The 12,268-nt window shown below is 41.5% G+C and overlaps 1 protein-coding gene across 3 annotated transcripts; it reads right to left on the bottom strand.

Annotated features, from left to right (window-relative positions):
- Positions 1-714: 714 nt before the first annotated feature.
- On the bottom strand, positions 715-12,004 carry si:ch211-221n20.8 (fibropellin-1). 3 transcript variants are annotated; one of them, XM_044043394.1, is made up of 22 exons: positions 11,852-12,004; positions 11,171-11,308; positions 10,569-10,629; positions 10,284-10,463; positions 9,737-9,862; positions 9,408-9,548; positions 8,238-8,363; positions 7,576-7,698; positions 7,277-7,396; positions 6,994-7,116; positions 5,306-5,428; positions 5,047-5,169; positions 4,829-4,954; positions 4,398-4,526; positions 4,191-4,283; positions 3,901-3,996; positions 2,981-3,076; positions 2,744-2,839; positions 2,122-2,223; positions 1,913-2,018; positions 1,572-1,688; positions 715-1,248 (listed from the first exon to the last, which is right to left on the bottom strand). In XM_044043394.1, the coding sequence occupies exons 2-22, from the start codon at positions 11,297-11,299 to the stop codon at positions 1,170-1,172; spliced, it is 2,415 nt and encodes an 804-aa protein (XP_043899329.1). In that variant the 5' UTR covers positions 11,300-11,308; positions 11,852-12,004; the 3' UTR covers positions 715-1,169. The 3 variants fall into 3 exon arrangements, with proteins under 3 accessions (XP_043899329.1, XP_043899330.1, XP_043899328.1); XM_044043395.1 differs by having other exon boundaries at positions 11,171-11,271; positions 11,852-12,003; XM_044043393.1 differs by lacking the exon at positions 11,852-12,004 and having other exon boundaries at positions 11,171-11,503.
- Positions 12,005-12,268: the final 264 nt, after the last annotated feature.

A 12,268-nucleotide genomic window follows, 5' to 3' on the forward strand; every position in this document is an offset into this window, starting at 1 on the left:
TTTGTTGACGATGCCACTTTTCAGATTTAAAATTTAGAAACGTGAAGTTTATGAAAAAGGTTGCATTTATACGTGTTTTACAGCACTTCTTTATAAATCCATACATCAGTCATTTTAATATAAAACCTCTTTTTTTTCCAGTCCCATCCAATGTTGGCTCAAGTCTACATGGGCAAGAATAATGTTACAGTTCAAGTTTGTGAAAGAAAGGTCATGGTACCACTTAATTCTAAGACTACTATGAAATCTGTGCCACACTATATATTGAACATGAGCTTTCAATCAGTTTAACCCTAACCCAGTTCAATTTGAGATTATTCAATTCTGAAATACAATATAAAGCATTATCATGAAGCTTTTAAGATAGACTGAAATTAACCCGACTATTGCATAATATTCTTGCTAAACTTAAAAGTTCACATCCATGACAAAAATGCTATTTTATTTTTAAGAAATTGCAACTACTCCTCAACCACTCTTGTTTAACCCTTATCTACCTTGCCATTTCTTATGGTCAGAATAAATGGTAAATCAAATGTCTTGTATGTGCACAGATACTGGGTCTGCTTGTGTTTGTATTTGGAGTTGGCGCTTATCTACGGTGACTCCCTGCCATTTGGTGCAAGTTAAACACTCACCTCCAATCTCTGTGTCGATAAGAGCAATAAATTGTTATATAGTCACAGACCTTTCAAAATGACACTCATACACAAATGTACTTGTATCGTCTTGTTTAGTTGGATGATTACACAAGCTTTTACAGAGATGGTCCATTTAGTGTAACATCGTGTGTGTGTGACAGTTTATTATTACAATCATTCCTTCAAGTGAACTCTTCAAGCACAATCTTTTCAATTAAAGTCATTTTAGAGAAAAGGAAATGAGGTTTTAGAAGACTGGAAAAATATTGACACCATTTTGTAAAACAAAATGTCAATTTAACCAACTTTGGCTGCCACATACTGAAAAAACCAGTAGAGATAATTAAACTATTGTACATTATTATACCAAAGGGATATTTCATATGAAATGTAAACAGTAAATGATTGTGTACAGAACTTAGAGATAAAGATGAACAACACAAACCAAACAAATCATTTCAACATGGAGGCTTGATTTAAAGGTGGCGCTGCCCACAGAGAAGTCACGTGATGTTTCCTCCACTGGTCTCATCTGCCACTCCTCTCTGGACACTGAATTTTGTAGCCCACCCTGTAGGCCTGCAGGTACACGCGCGCCTGGTTCATCCTGCAAATACAACCACGCAGCAGACACAGCTTTGTCACAGTGTACAATTATAATAATAATATAATAAAAGATCTAATGATTGCACCTGAAAATTATCTTCCAAAAATTCTATTGTGACACAAATGTTACACGGTTTTAAACCTTAACCTTTACAAGACCTTTCAAACTATTAGTACTATTATAAAATGTTTATTTCTGTATTACAGACATACTTACTTTGCCATGACAACTGTGATAAAACTCTCAGGTACTTCTACCAGAAGACAAGAAATGTATGAACTAACTTTGAGTTGGAGGAAAACATAACAAGAAAAACAGGTAACCTGTATTTAGTGCAAAGCTGAATTCCCAGTGGTCCACAGCGGTCAACATAGCTCTCCCTAAAGGCCTTTCTCACTGCGCGGGCCATACTGACCACTGTGGTCACTACAGGACACGTCCTTGAAAAAAAAACAGCTCCATTAGAATCAGGAACATTATTGTACAGAACAACAGACTTATTTAAATGACTGCAATCATCATGTCGTATCATTTGTCGTTCTTTGTTCACACTTATTTCCACTGGTCTACAGTGACGTGAACTGTTGTTAACAGTAGCAGAATTGTACAGTTTCAAACAGTTATTTGTAACTCTGTTCTTGCTGCTGATGTTGTTCATACTCACAGTCTCTCACAGCGCAGGCCCGCGGTGCCCTCTGGACAGGTGCAGGTGTTGTGTGGACTGCAGGTGGCGCCGTGTTTACAGGGTGGCACACAGGGGGTGGTCACCGCTAGGGACGACACGGCACACAGCGAGACTCTTAATGTGAGATGAACACGGTGGCCTTTGTAACGTACGCACACATGCACACGTGCACACATGTGCACACTGACCTGTTTCACAGAGGTTTCCAGTAAATCCGTTGGCACAGCTGCACCTGTTGAGGCCGACACACGCTCCACCATTTTTACACGGTTTCTGACACTGAACAGGTTCTGATGATCAAAACAGAGAAGAAAACACAGTTTTAACAATTCATCTATGGTTTATTTCTCTATTGATTTGTTATGCCAAACATGCACATACACACCACCACTGCCAGGAGAAGTGTGTAACATCAGGAAGCAGTTACTAATCTTTCTTGCCAGTAAACTTTTAAACGAGGCAATAATCGAAAAATCGAACCATCAGAAGTAAAATGGTATTTTATTTGTTACAGTTTTATTTGTGAAGGTACATGGATTCTGATGAAAAGATGAAGAGAAGCCATTATTGTGTATGTGTTGAAATCTATGTTGTATTATAAATGTCTGTTCATTGTTAGTCACTGCTTGTTTCAGACTTCGGAAAGTGTTTGTTTTAATGTGTCAAATTAAATAAGCCACAAAAACATCCTGCATACATGTCAATAGATACTGTTAACTGAGATGTAACAATGCTAATATGGATCATCCCTGTCAGATGACCCAATAAAACAAATAGATGTGAATGCAGTGACCGTGAGTGGAATCCCACCTATTTGGCAACGAGCTCCCTGCCATCCATCGACACATGCACATTTGTTGACATCCACACATCTTCCCCCATTTTGACAGGCAGGAGTACACAGAGCTGCAATGCACAGAAACAGGCATGGACCCAATCTTAGTTAGTGCAGTGTAAGAGTTCTTTGTTTTTTTTGTTTTTCTATCATTGTATGTGACAGATGTGGATTTTCAGACATCCATTAGTGAGAAGGTATACGTTACTCACGCAAAAGACACTGAGTGCCGGTGTAGTCGGAGGGACACTGGCAGGTATCAGGCTCCACACAGCGACCTCCATTAGCACAGGGCAACTCACACACCGCTTACAGAGACATGACGGAACAGCAAAGCAGGATAAAGAGTAGGTAAACAGATTATTTGTATTTTAAACCAAGTTGGAAAATTAAGAGAATAAGTGTACCATACAGTTCATATTATACGGAGCCCCAGACATGACATGGGGGGATGAAAACTCTAATTTGTCTCCACAAAATAGGTATAACGTGCGTCCACAATACTAATTAATACGATTAATATCATTCTCATGATTGAGATACCTTGAGATCTGTGTAAGCAAAACAGGGCGCAAAAGGGCTGAAGCTCCACGATGGACAGAAATAGTGTGATTGTTTTATTTAGGTTGGGAATGAGCTACAAAGATATTCTGTCAGTTAAGTGAACTTAGAAAGAAATTCACAGATTCAAACTCCCGCCATAAAAGGCATATTTAATATACCGTATACTATTTTTTTTTCTTTTAATGAAAATGAGGTTGTAGCTTGTCATCTACATCACTGGGATTCAAAATATGTCTCGCATGTGTTTCAACAATGTTTCGTTGTAAACGTTGTTGTTCGTGGAAGTTTGAATCTGTGAATATCTTTCTTACTTCCCCCCATGTCATGACTGTGTAAGATTGAGGTATGAAACAATATATCAGATTTTTTTAATATTCTGATTAAAAATGTAACCTCATAATACTTATGCTTACTATACATTATGACATTGGCATTATTACTGCTGTATTTTTATTAGATCTGTGTTGTTTCCTTTGTATAACCCTTCTTTATATACTGTATACCCATGATGACTTGACAGTGTATCCTGCACACTGAAGTGGATCAGTCATTATAGGTTGGGACTTACCTGTGTGGCAGCCTGCTCCAGTCCAACCAGATGGACACAAACACTTGTTCCAGCGCATACAGGTGCCTCCGTGGGCACAGGGCGGTGAACATATGGCTGAAACACACAGACCATTATGGATTTTATTTCTTACAATGTCACCCATTCCCCACAGCAATGCAGTCTAATATGCAGAATGCAGAATAATAACATGAACCACAAAAGACAATTTTTAAACTGAACAACGACAAACCTATGTCTCTATCACATAAGATATATGCATATATTCTCATATTTGCACACAAGTGTACCTGAGCAGCCTACACCAGGGTAGCCTGGAGGACAGTCACAGCTGTTTGGGGCCACACACACTCCATAGTTCTGGCAGGAAGGGTCACACACAGCTGGAAAAGCAGAATCATATTTGCAAAAATTGATGAGGACAAAGAGAAGCGCCATTTTTGCTAATGCTCTTGTCTGCGTGATTTATCACCATCGTTATACGTTGACTGACTCACGCTGGCACTTGGTGAGATCGTCGGTCCGGACGTCATATCCTTCCCTGCAGGTGCAGTTGAAGCCACCGGGATGGTTCACGCAGAGCTGCTCACAGCCTCCGTTTGTAAAGTCGCCACACTCATTCACATCTCATGACAAAGGACAAAGACAAAGTTAAAAAGGCAGAGGCTACAACACTTCCTTTTATTTCCTTCTGGATCTGATTTTGCAGCAAAATGATCATCCTAGAAAGACTGGCCCCAAATAAAGTGTTTGGAATTATTAACAGCTATTACATTATTTCCTCTACAAATCAGATAATATCGGAAGGATGTGCTTTCATTTAAAAAAATGAAATTTCTGAAGTCTTAATATAGGAAATCACTGGCCAGAACAGAGGAACAAATTAACAAAGGTGGTGGCAGTGTGAGGAGTGAAAATGAAGTCTCACCTACGCAGCTCCTCAGGTCGTCGTCCAGTTTCCAGCCTCTTTGACAGCTGCACTGCACGCGGCCCTCAGCCCACTCGGTGCACGTGTGGTCGCATCCGCCGTTTCTCAACTTACAAGATGTAACATCTGTCCAGATGGGAAAAAAGATGAGTATAATATATTATATTCCCTCATTATAAAAAAAGATTTGATAGATGGACAGATAGATAGAAACTTACTGCTACATGTGAGGTTGTCTGTGTCTAATAGCAGAGGAGGAGGGCAGTGGCACACGTGTCCTCCTGGAGAGTTGGTGCAGCCATGGGAGCAGCCTCCATTCTGGAGTTTACATTCATCAATGTCTGAGTGCACACACACACACACACACACACGTACCAAAGGTAAAAAGGTTACTTCTATTGTGCATCATATTCCTGGTAAACAACTGATGCTGAGCCAAAATGGCAGGAATGGAGTGAGTAAACAGCAGTGACTGACCCACACAGGTGTGGCCATCGATGTGCAGCTGATAGCCAGGCTTGCAGGAGCACTGGAAAGATCCAAGAGTGTTGACGCAGATGTGTTCACAGGTCCCATTCAGTGCTGAGCACTCGTCCACATCTGGAGGATCAGAGGGATTTTGTCATGACTATGACAACAGCACAGTGTTCAGCTGAACAGTGTTCTCGTATGAAAGCCTGGAGGGCCAGGTGAGTGGGGTTTGCAACAGATGACAAGTTAATAAGAGACAGCTTGTTGGCTTAAGAGACCAAAAGTGGCACTGGCTGCTGAAGATAATGTACTGGTCCAGGGAGACGACACCTTCCTTTAGTTACTGGTCACACAGGGATTCTGAAGTGCACTTAAGTGGAGTGAAAAGTAGAGATTAGGGCTCATCTTGAAAGCAGGAACACTCTATAAATTGTTTCACAGACTGCAAAGGTTGTTGGGCAAAGGCAGTAAATGTGAGCAGTCAGCAACTTGTACTTGTGTGCTATATTAATACTATTTTATCTACATCTTTGGTGATACTAGTTTTCTTCCATTTAACTTTTCCTGTCATCGGATGCCTTTGCACTTCTTAGTGTGAATGTCAAACACATTTTTAACCAAAGTTAACATCTGCTCACTTCTTTAGGTACAGTATATCTGTCATTGGCTGTCCCAGATGCAACCCAGACCATGGTCTACATGTCGACCTGCTGAAGTTCAAACCAGTGTCAGAATGGAGAATAAATGGCTTGGCTTTGAACATGGACTGGTGCTGGTCTGACTATTCCAGAAATGTTGCTATTTTCACACACAACCATCTCTAGAGTTTACAGATAATGATCCAAAAGAGAAAAACTATCCAGCAAGCAAATAGTTATCTGGGGCAAAACTGCGTTGCAGATGCCTGAGATCAGAGGAGAACGGCATGAGATGATGAGAGGCAACAGTAATTCGAATAACCTCCCTTTACAACCAAGGTATACAAAAGACCACATCTGGAAGAACAGCTCATCAAACCTTGAAGATCACACCAGCACTTCATTATGTACACATAATATCAGAGGAAGTGTATGATAACTGTTCACCTGTAAAGCACTTTTAATTGAATTGAATGTGTTTAAAATCTGCTATATACCAGGGGTGTCAAACATATGGCCTTGGGGCCAGAACTGGCCCGCCAGAGGGTCCAATCCGGCCCACAGGATGAATTTGTTAAAATTTCACACTACGTTTACAATCTAAATCTCTTCCAGATACCTGTGACAAAATGTTTGTGCCTTTATAGAGCCAGTGTGATGTGTAAATAGTAAATTTAGGCATGATATTGTTGAAATTGCACTTATATTTCTCAAGAAACTTCATGTTTTGTAAAAATATCCTTCATTAAATGTAAAACAAAGGAGAAAAAAAGCAAGGAGTTATTGTTGTTCATAGGTTATTATGCTATTATTTTACTATTTTTACGGGTCCGGCCCCCTTGAGATCAAATTGTGCTGTATGTGGCCCCTGAACAAAAATGAGTTTGACACCCCTGCTATATACTATTAAAGGTGGACTGATTGGCCTGTTGCTTATCTAAATAAGTGTGCTTAATATTCAAATTCACAAGTGAAAATACTTGTTGGTGTTTTGTTGGCAACTTGTTCCAGTTCCCACCACTTGAAGATAACGACTGTTCCGAGTCTGTGTTGTACCTGTGCAGTTGTGTCCGTCTTGGTCCAGCTGATACCCGGAAGCGCAGTGGCAGCTGTACCCTCCTGGCTCGTTGGTGCAGTTGTGTCCACAGTGGCCATTGTTCACAGCACACTCATCGATGTCTGTAAACAAGAGCAACACTAAAGGACTGGTGTCCAGTGAGCACGGCGTGCTCAAGTGGGTGCTGGAACACGGCGAATATCATTGACTGACAGTGAGCACCACTTGTGGGCAACTTGTATGGAATGCATACATGCATACACACACTCACTGCTTACCCACCAAAACAAGAGTATCCATCTCCATTGAAGCCCTGGTAACACTGGCAGAAAAAAGAGCCAATGATGTTGCCACATCGAGCGTTGTTATCACACCCGTGACCTAACGCGCACTCATTCTCATCTGCACAGAAGGAACACAAATATTTTGTCTTGTTCCAGTCACGTCCCCAAACCTCTGTTTTGTTTGTTCTTCCACTAGGCATCAAAGTGAGAATTAAAACACACGCACACCACAAAGTTGACCCCGTCTACAGGAAACAGGAGTTTTCCCATGGAGCGACGTCAGCACTAATTGCTTACCTTCACAGTGTGTGCCGTTTCCCCGGTAACCCAGTCGACAAACACACTTAAAGCTCCCGAGCGTGTTCTCACACACACCCTGACCGCCGCACACGGCAGAACTCTCGTTACATTCGTCCACGTCTGGGACAGAGATGACAGACAGAGGGAGAGAGTGGTGCAGGAGTTTTTAATTGACTTATTACTCTGCGATAATTTGGAATAAAACATTTTATTGTTGTGAGAAAAGCGAGCGCCATCTGTTGCAGCATGCCCTAACAGAATTACCAGTGAATTCTCAAGTCACCAAACTCAATCAAGTCATTATTAGGCATAAGTGGTGTGAAAAGTTGTCCCTGTAATGCCTGAGAAGCTGCTGCAATGCAACACAGCTTGACATTAATTTATGACAGCATTATGGATATTTAGGAAGACCTTTTCCAAAAATCCCAATCTTGGCTTGTGATGTGGTAAGCAGCATGTGTTAAACATGGAAAGCTCATCATACCTAAGATAAAGAAACAAAGCAGATTGGTGCTCACTATCCCTGCAAAGTCTTCCTCCATGTCAGCACAAGTAATTCATTCTGGGGCATCCTCAGTGAAATATGAAATACTGATACCACAATCAACCTGGATTTGAGTCTTAACCTGCTGTGGACGAGGCTTTAACAGCAGACTCACCAACACAGGCAGTCGCCTCCGCTCTGAAACCCGGCTGGCACTGACACATAAAGCTGCCAGGAGTGTTTACACACACGTTACCCAGCTCACGCCGACACTGCTCCTCGAAGCTGCACTCATCCACATCTGCAGTGAGAAGAAAAGAAGCTCTCATTTTACATTTGTCTTGTTTGAATCCGTTAGTATCTCAGTGTAAGTGGTTTGATTGTAAACACATTTTGCACCACGCTGTTTTAATGTGTTACTACAGTAGTTTTTAAATGTGAACCACACCTATACTTGCTATTCTATTATAAATGCTCTTTCCAGCTAGTGTTTAAGCTGCAGTACGCAGGCTGTTGAGTTTCATCTGCAAGTTATTAAAATACCAACGCTTTGGGATCGCCGCTCTCTGTCAGAAGACCCCGAAGCAATCTCTCCATCTCTGAAACTCTCTGACACCTATTGACACCTAAATTGCATTTATTGACTCTGTTTTAGACGCTTTCTTTTTCTTTTCTTTTTTACATTACTCTTGTGATAGGATTGGGCAAAGCCTCTGGTAACACCACATAATCTAGTTGTGAGGCTGTAGACGGAACTCACAAACGCACTCACAAATGCCTTTTCTATCACACGTCTATCATTTTCATTCATAATATCGCAGGCCCGTAGGATAGAGGAGCTGGGGATCAAGCCACTGCTCTACAGCTGCCCAACATTTACATTACTTGTATGTAAATGAGTATGTGTTCAGATTGTAAAGCCCACCAAGGCAAACTGTTATTTGTGAATTTGTTCAGTATGAATTAAATTGATATGATTTACATATAGAGTAAAGTTATTATAAAATCACAGATGAATAATGGGGAAAAAAATCTGCCTACTGTACCTTTGCACTTGTGTTTTCAGTGCTCACCTTAGGGGTGTCAAACATCCTTTGTAAATTCACTGTGAAATTGCACTTACAGTATTTGTCTCAAGAAATTTCAGGTTGTTCATAATAAGTTTTGTAAAAAGATACTTTGTTTAACAAAGGGAACAATTGTTCCCTTTTATTATGCTATTGCTTTACTGGTCCGGCCCACTTGAGATCAAATTGTGCTGAATGTGACCTCTGAACTAAAATGAGTTTGACACCCCTGCTCTGAAGAAACATCCACAGCCCAAAGTCATAAACATCAGTCTCACCAACACAGCCTCGTCCACTGAGTGCCACTACATATCCTACAGGGCATGAGCAGGTGAAGGAACCAGGTGTGTTCTTGCATTCAGCGTTACCCTCACAAGCCTGCAGGCCCGTCACTGCAGCCAGAGCACACTCGTCTACATCTGTAAATCCCAAAAAGCACATAAACATTACCGCACAGGCTGCACGGCACAGGTGACCATTTCTGAAACTCTCATCCTTTCTAATCCACATTAACACACGCAATGATGGTTTGAAGAAAAATAGTTTTTCTCTCCATCTCTGTCTCTGTCACACACACACACACACACACACACAGATGCTGACAAACCCTGGCACCCTCCAGCACCCATCAGGTAACCACGGAGACAGCTACACAAGTAAGAGCCGGGGGTATTAGTGCAGCTGGCATGAAGACCACACGGTCCTGGTCTCTCTCCTTCACACTCATCAGTATCTGTCGATTAGAGCAAATATCATGTTCAACATCTGTGCGCACACACACACACACACACGTGTGAAACGTGCTCTGGAATCATGTGGTTTACAGAGGGAGAGTGTTTAGTATCAGGCTGTAATATTAAATGCATATTGTCTGTCACAGGGAAGTACTTTCTCCACATTGCACTCAATACCCTGATACTGTCAGTAAATATGTGTCCTTTCATCTAGAGGATTAACATTTTTGAAATGATTTCTCATTTGCTCTCTCGCTCACTGCACCTTATCTCAGCGGTTACAAACTGTTTCCAGTGCAGAGTATGAGCTGCCCACAATGCCTCCTTCCCCTTATCTGTATAAAGTAATTTCTCAAACTAAATGCAGTAATGATTTTATTGATTTTTTTTTTTCCTCCGACACAGCATGCAGCACCTCACCTTTACACTCAGCAGGTCCGTCCATAATGTAGCCAACAGGACAGGTACAGTTGTCTTCAGCCCCCAACATCATGCCAGATGGACAGCCACATCCAGCGCTGCTCTCCAGCATCACTTGGTTTCCGGGACACGGAGGAGCAAGACTGGAGCTTGGAGAATTAGTGGTGGCAGAAGGAGCAGCTATTTGTATAGGAAACAAAAGGGGAAGAAAACCTAAGTAAAAAAAAAAGGGTTGTTGTTCTTTTTAATTTTTTTAAAAAAGGCATAAACATTAGACAAACTCACATGTGGTGGGTGTGTGGCTTGTTGTAGCTTCACTGAGATTTCCGATTGCATTCTCAATCACCTGATTGTAAACCAGACAAATCAACAGCTGATTGTAATCAATGCCATTGCGCTCAAAGAAATGTGCAGCATACAAAGACAAAGACTGTAAAGATGTATGTAGTCTTCCAGTTGCAAATGAATGAAAAAAGAACAATCCATTCTAAAGCCCTGAGATTCAAGATTTAACCAGCCTCTTTGTCCGTCTGTAACCAGGCACTTATTGGCTGTCAGTCACGCCGGTGTCCACTCTCATGTGCTGTGCTTTATCGTCTATTTTCCTCTAAAAGTGAACATAATTTACAGAATGTATTTTAAAGAACACCTGAAACGAGTGAGTGAGACCATTAACCCTGAGGAACATAACGTCATAAATTAAGTGAGAGGCAGGCTCGTTTCCCCACAGACTTCCTTTCAAACTGAGTTATTTTTGCTGCCCCTGACCCCTATGAGCTACTAATTCTACTATTTCCATCCTACTTGTTAGGCTTCACTTTTAAAAATTGGAAGATCGCCTCCAATGGGTCCTTTTGTCTCTGGAAACAGCCATATTACACACAAACCTGGCTCTTCATGATCTCTTCCTCTGTCTGTTTCAGGATTTCATTTGCAGCTTCCTCAGGACCATTCAGAGGTTCCGCCACTGACGAGACCAGCAGCAGGGCTGAAAGGAGAGTCCACAGGTGAGTCATCTCCTGAATCTGCATGTGCATGGGGAAGAGGAGACGACTTTATTGGACTATCATCAAGGAAAATGGTTCATGAAAGCATTTTCATCCCTTCAAATGGCAGCAAAGTTAAGTCATGTCTGTGTGTAGTCATAGTGTCAAGTCCAGTTCACTTCTGCAGGGAGCGTTGATTAGTTCACAGTGGCATTAGAAGACATACTGTACTCCAGCACAGCAGTAACACACAGACACACACAGTGCATGTCTAAGCAGGCAAAACGACAGAGGGGTAAAAGCATCCTGTTATTAAGTTCATCATCCCTCAGGGCTGTCTGCACAGAACAAAAGAAACTGTAACACAGCTGTTATTCAGCTACACGCTTTAAATAAAGTCTCATGACAACTTCATGTCACTTATGTCAAGTTTAGAAGTTGCAGCGGTGGTGAAAGAAAACATTAACAAACAAAGAGGAAACATAAAGCCTACTGTGAGACTAACTTTAAGAATCATGATGTATTTTCACAAGCTTAGTAAAATAAAAGGGGTTTGGGGGGGGACTCTTGTTCTCGACTTACCCGGGATAGATTATCCGCACAAAGACACCGGGAAGTAGACGGAGAGCAAAAAAAAAATCGATTTCCAGATGTGGAGGAGTAAGCGCCTTCTGTCTTCTCTCCAGATGTGGTTCCTGCAGCCGCAGCTTTAACTCTGTGGTGTCAGGGGAGGGAGTGGGTTCACGGCACTGCAGTGACTCCACATCCTGCTCAGGAATTTCCCATTCCACAAATCCCAAACCAGCGCAGAGAAAGTGCTGCAGACAGGCCTGCAGGCTGCTGCAGCTGCAGGAGGATACCCATTAGCCCTGCTCTGAACCCTGACGAAGAGGTGAACCCACTCAGTATACATGAAATAAAACTATAAATATATTTACTTCAAATTCTAATAAAAAAAAATACTTATAATGATGCAATATAATAACAAGAATACACTCT

The sequence above is a fragment of the Solea senegalensis genome, linkage group LG14, assembly GCF_019176455.1.
Source record: "Solea senegalensis isolate Sse05_10M linkage group LG14, IFAPA_SoseM_1, whole genome shotgun sequence".
Classification (NCBI taxonomy): Eukaryota; Metazoa; Chordata; class Actinopteri; order Pleuronectiformes; family Soleidae; genus Solea; species Solea senegalensis.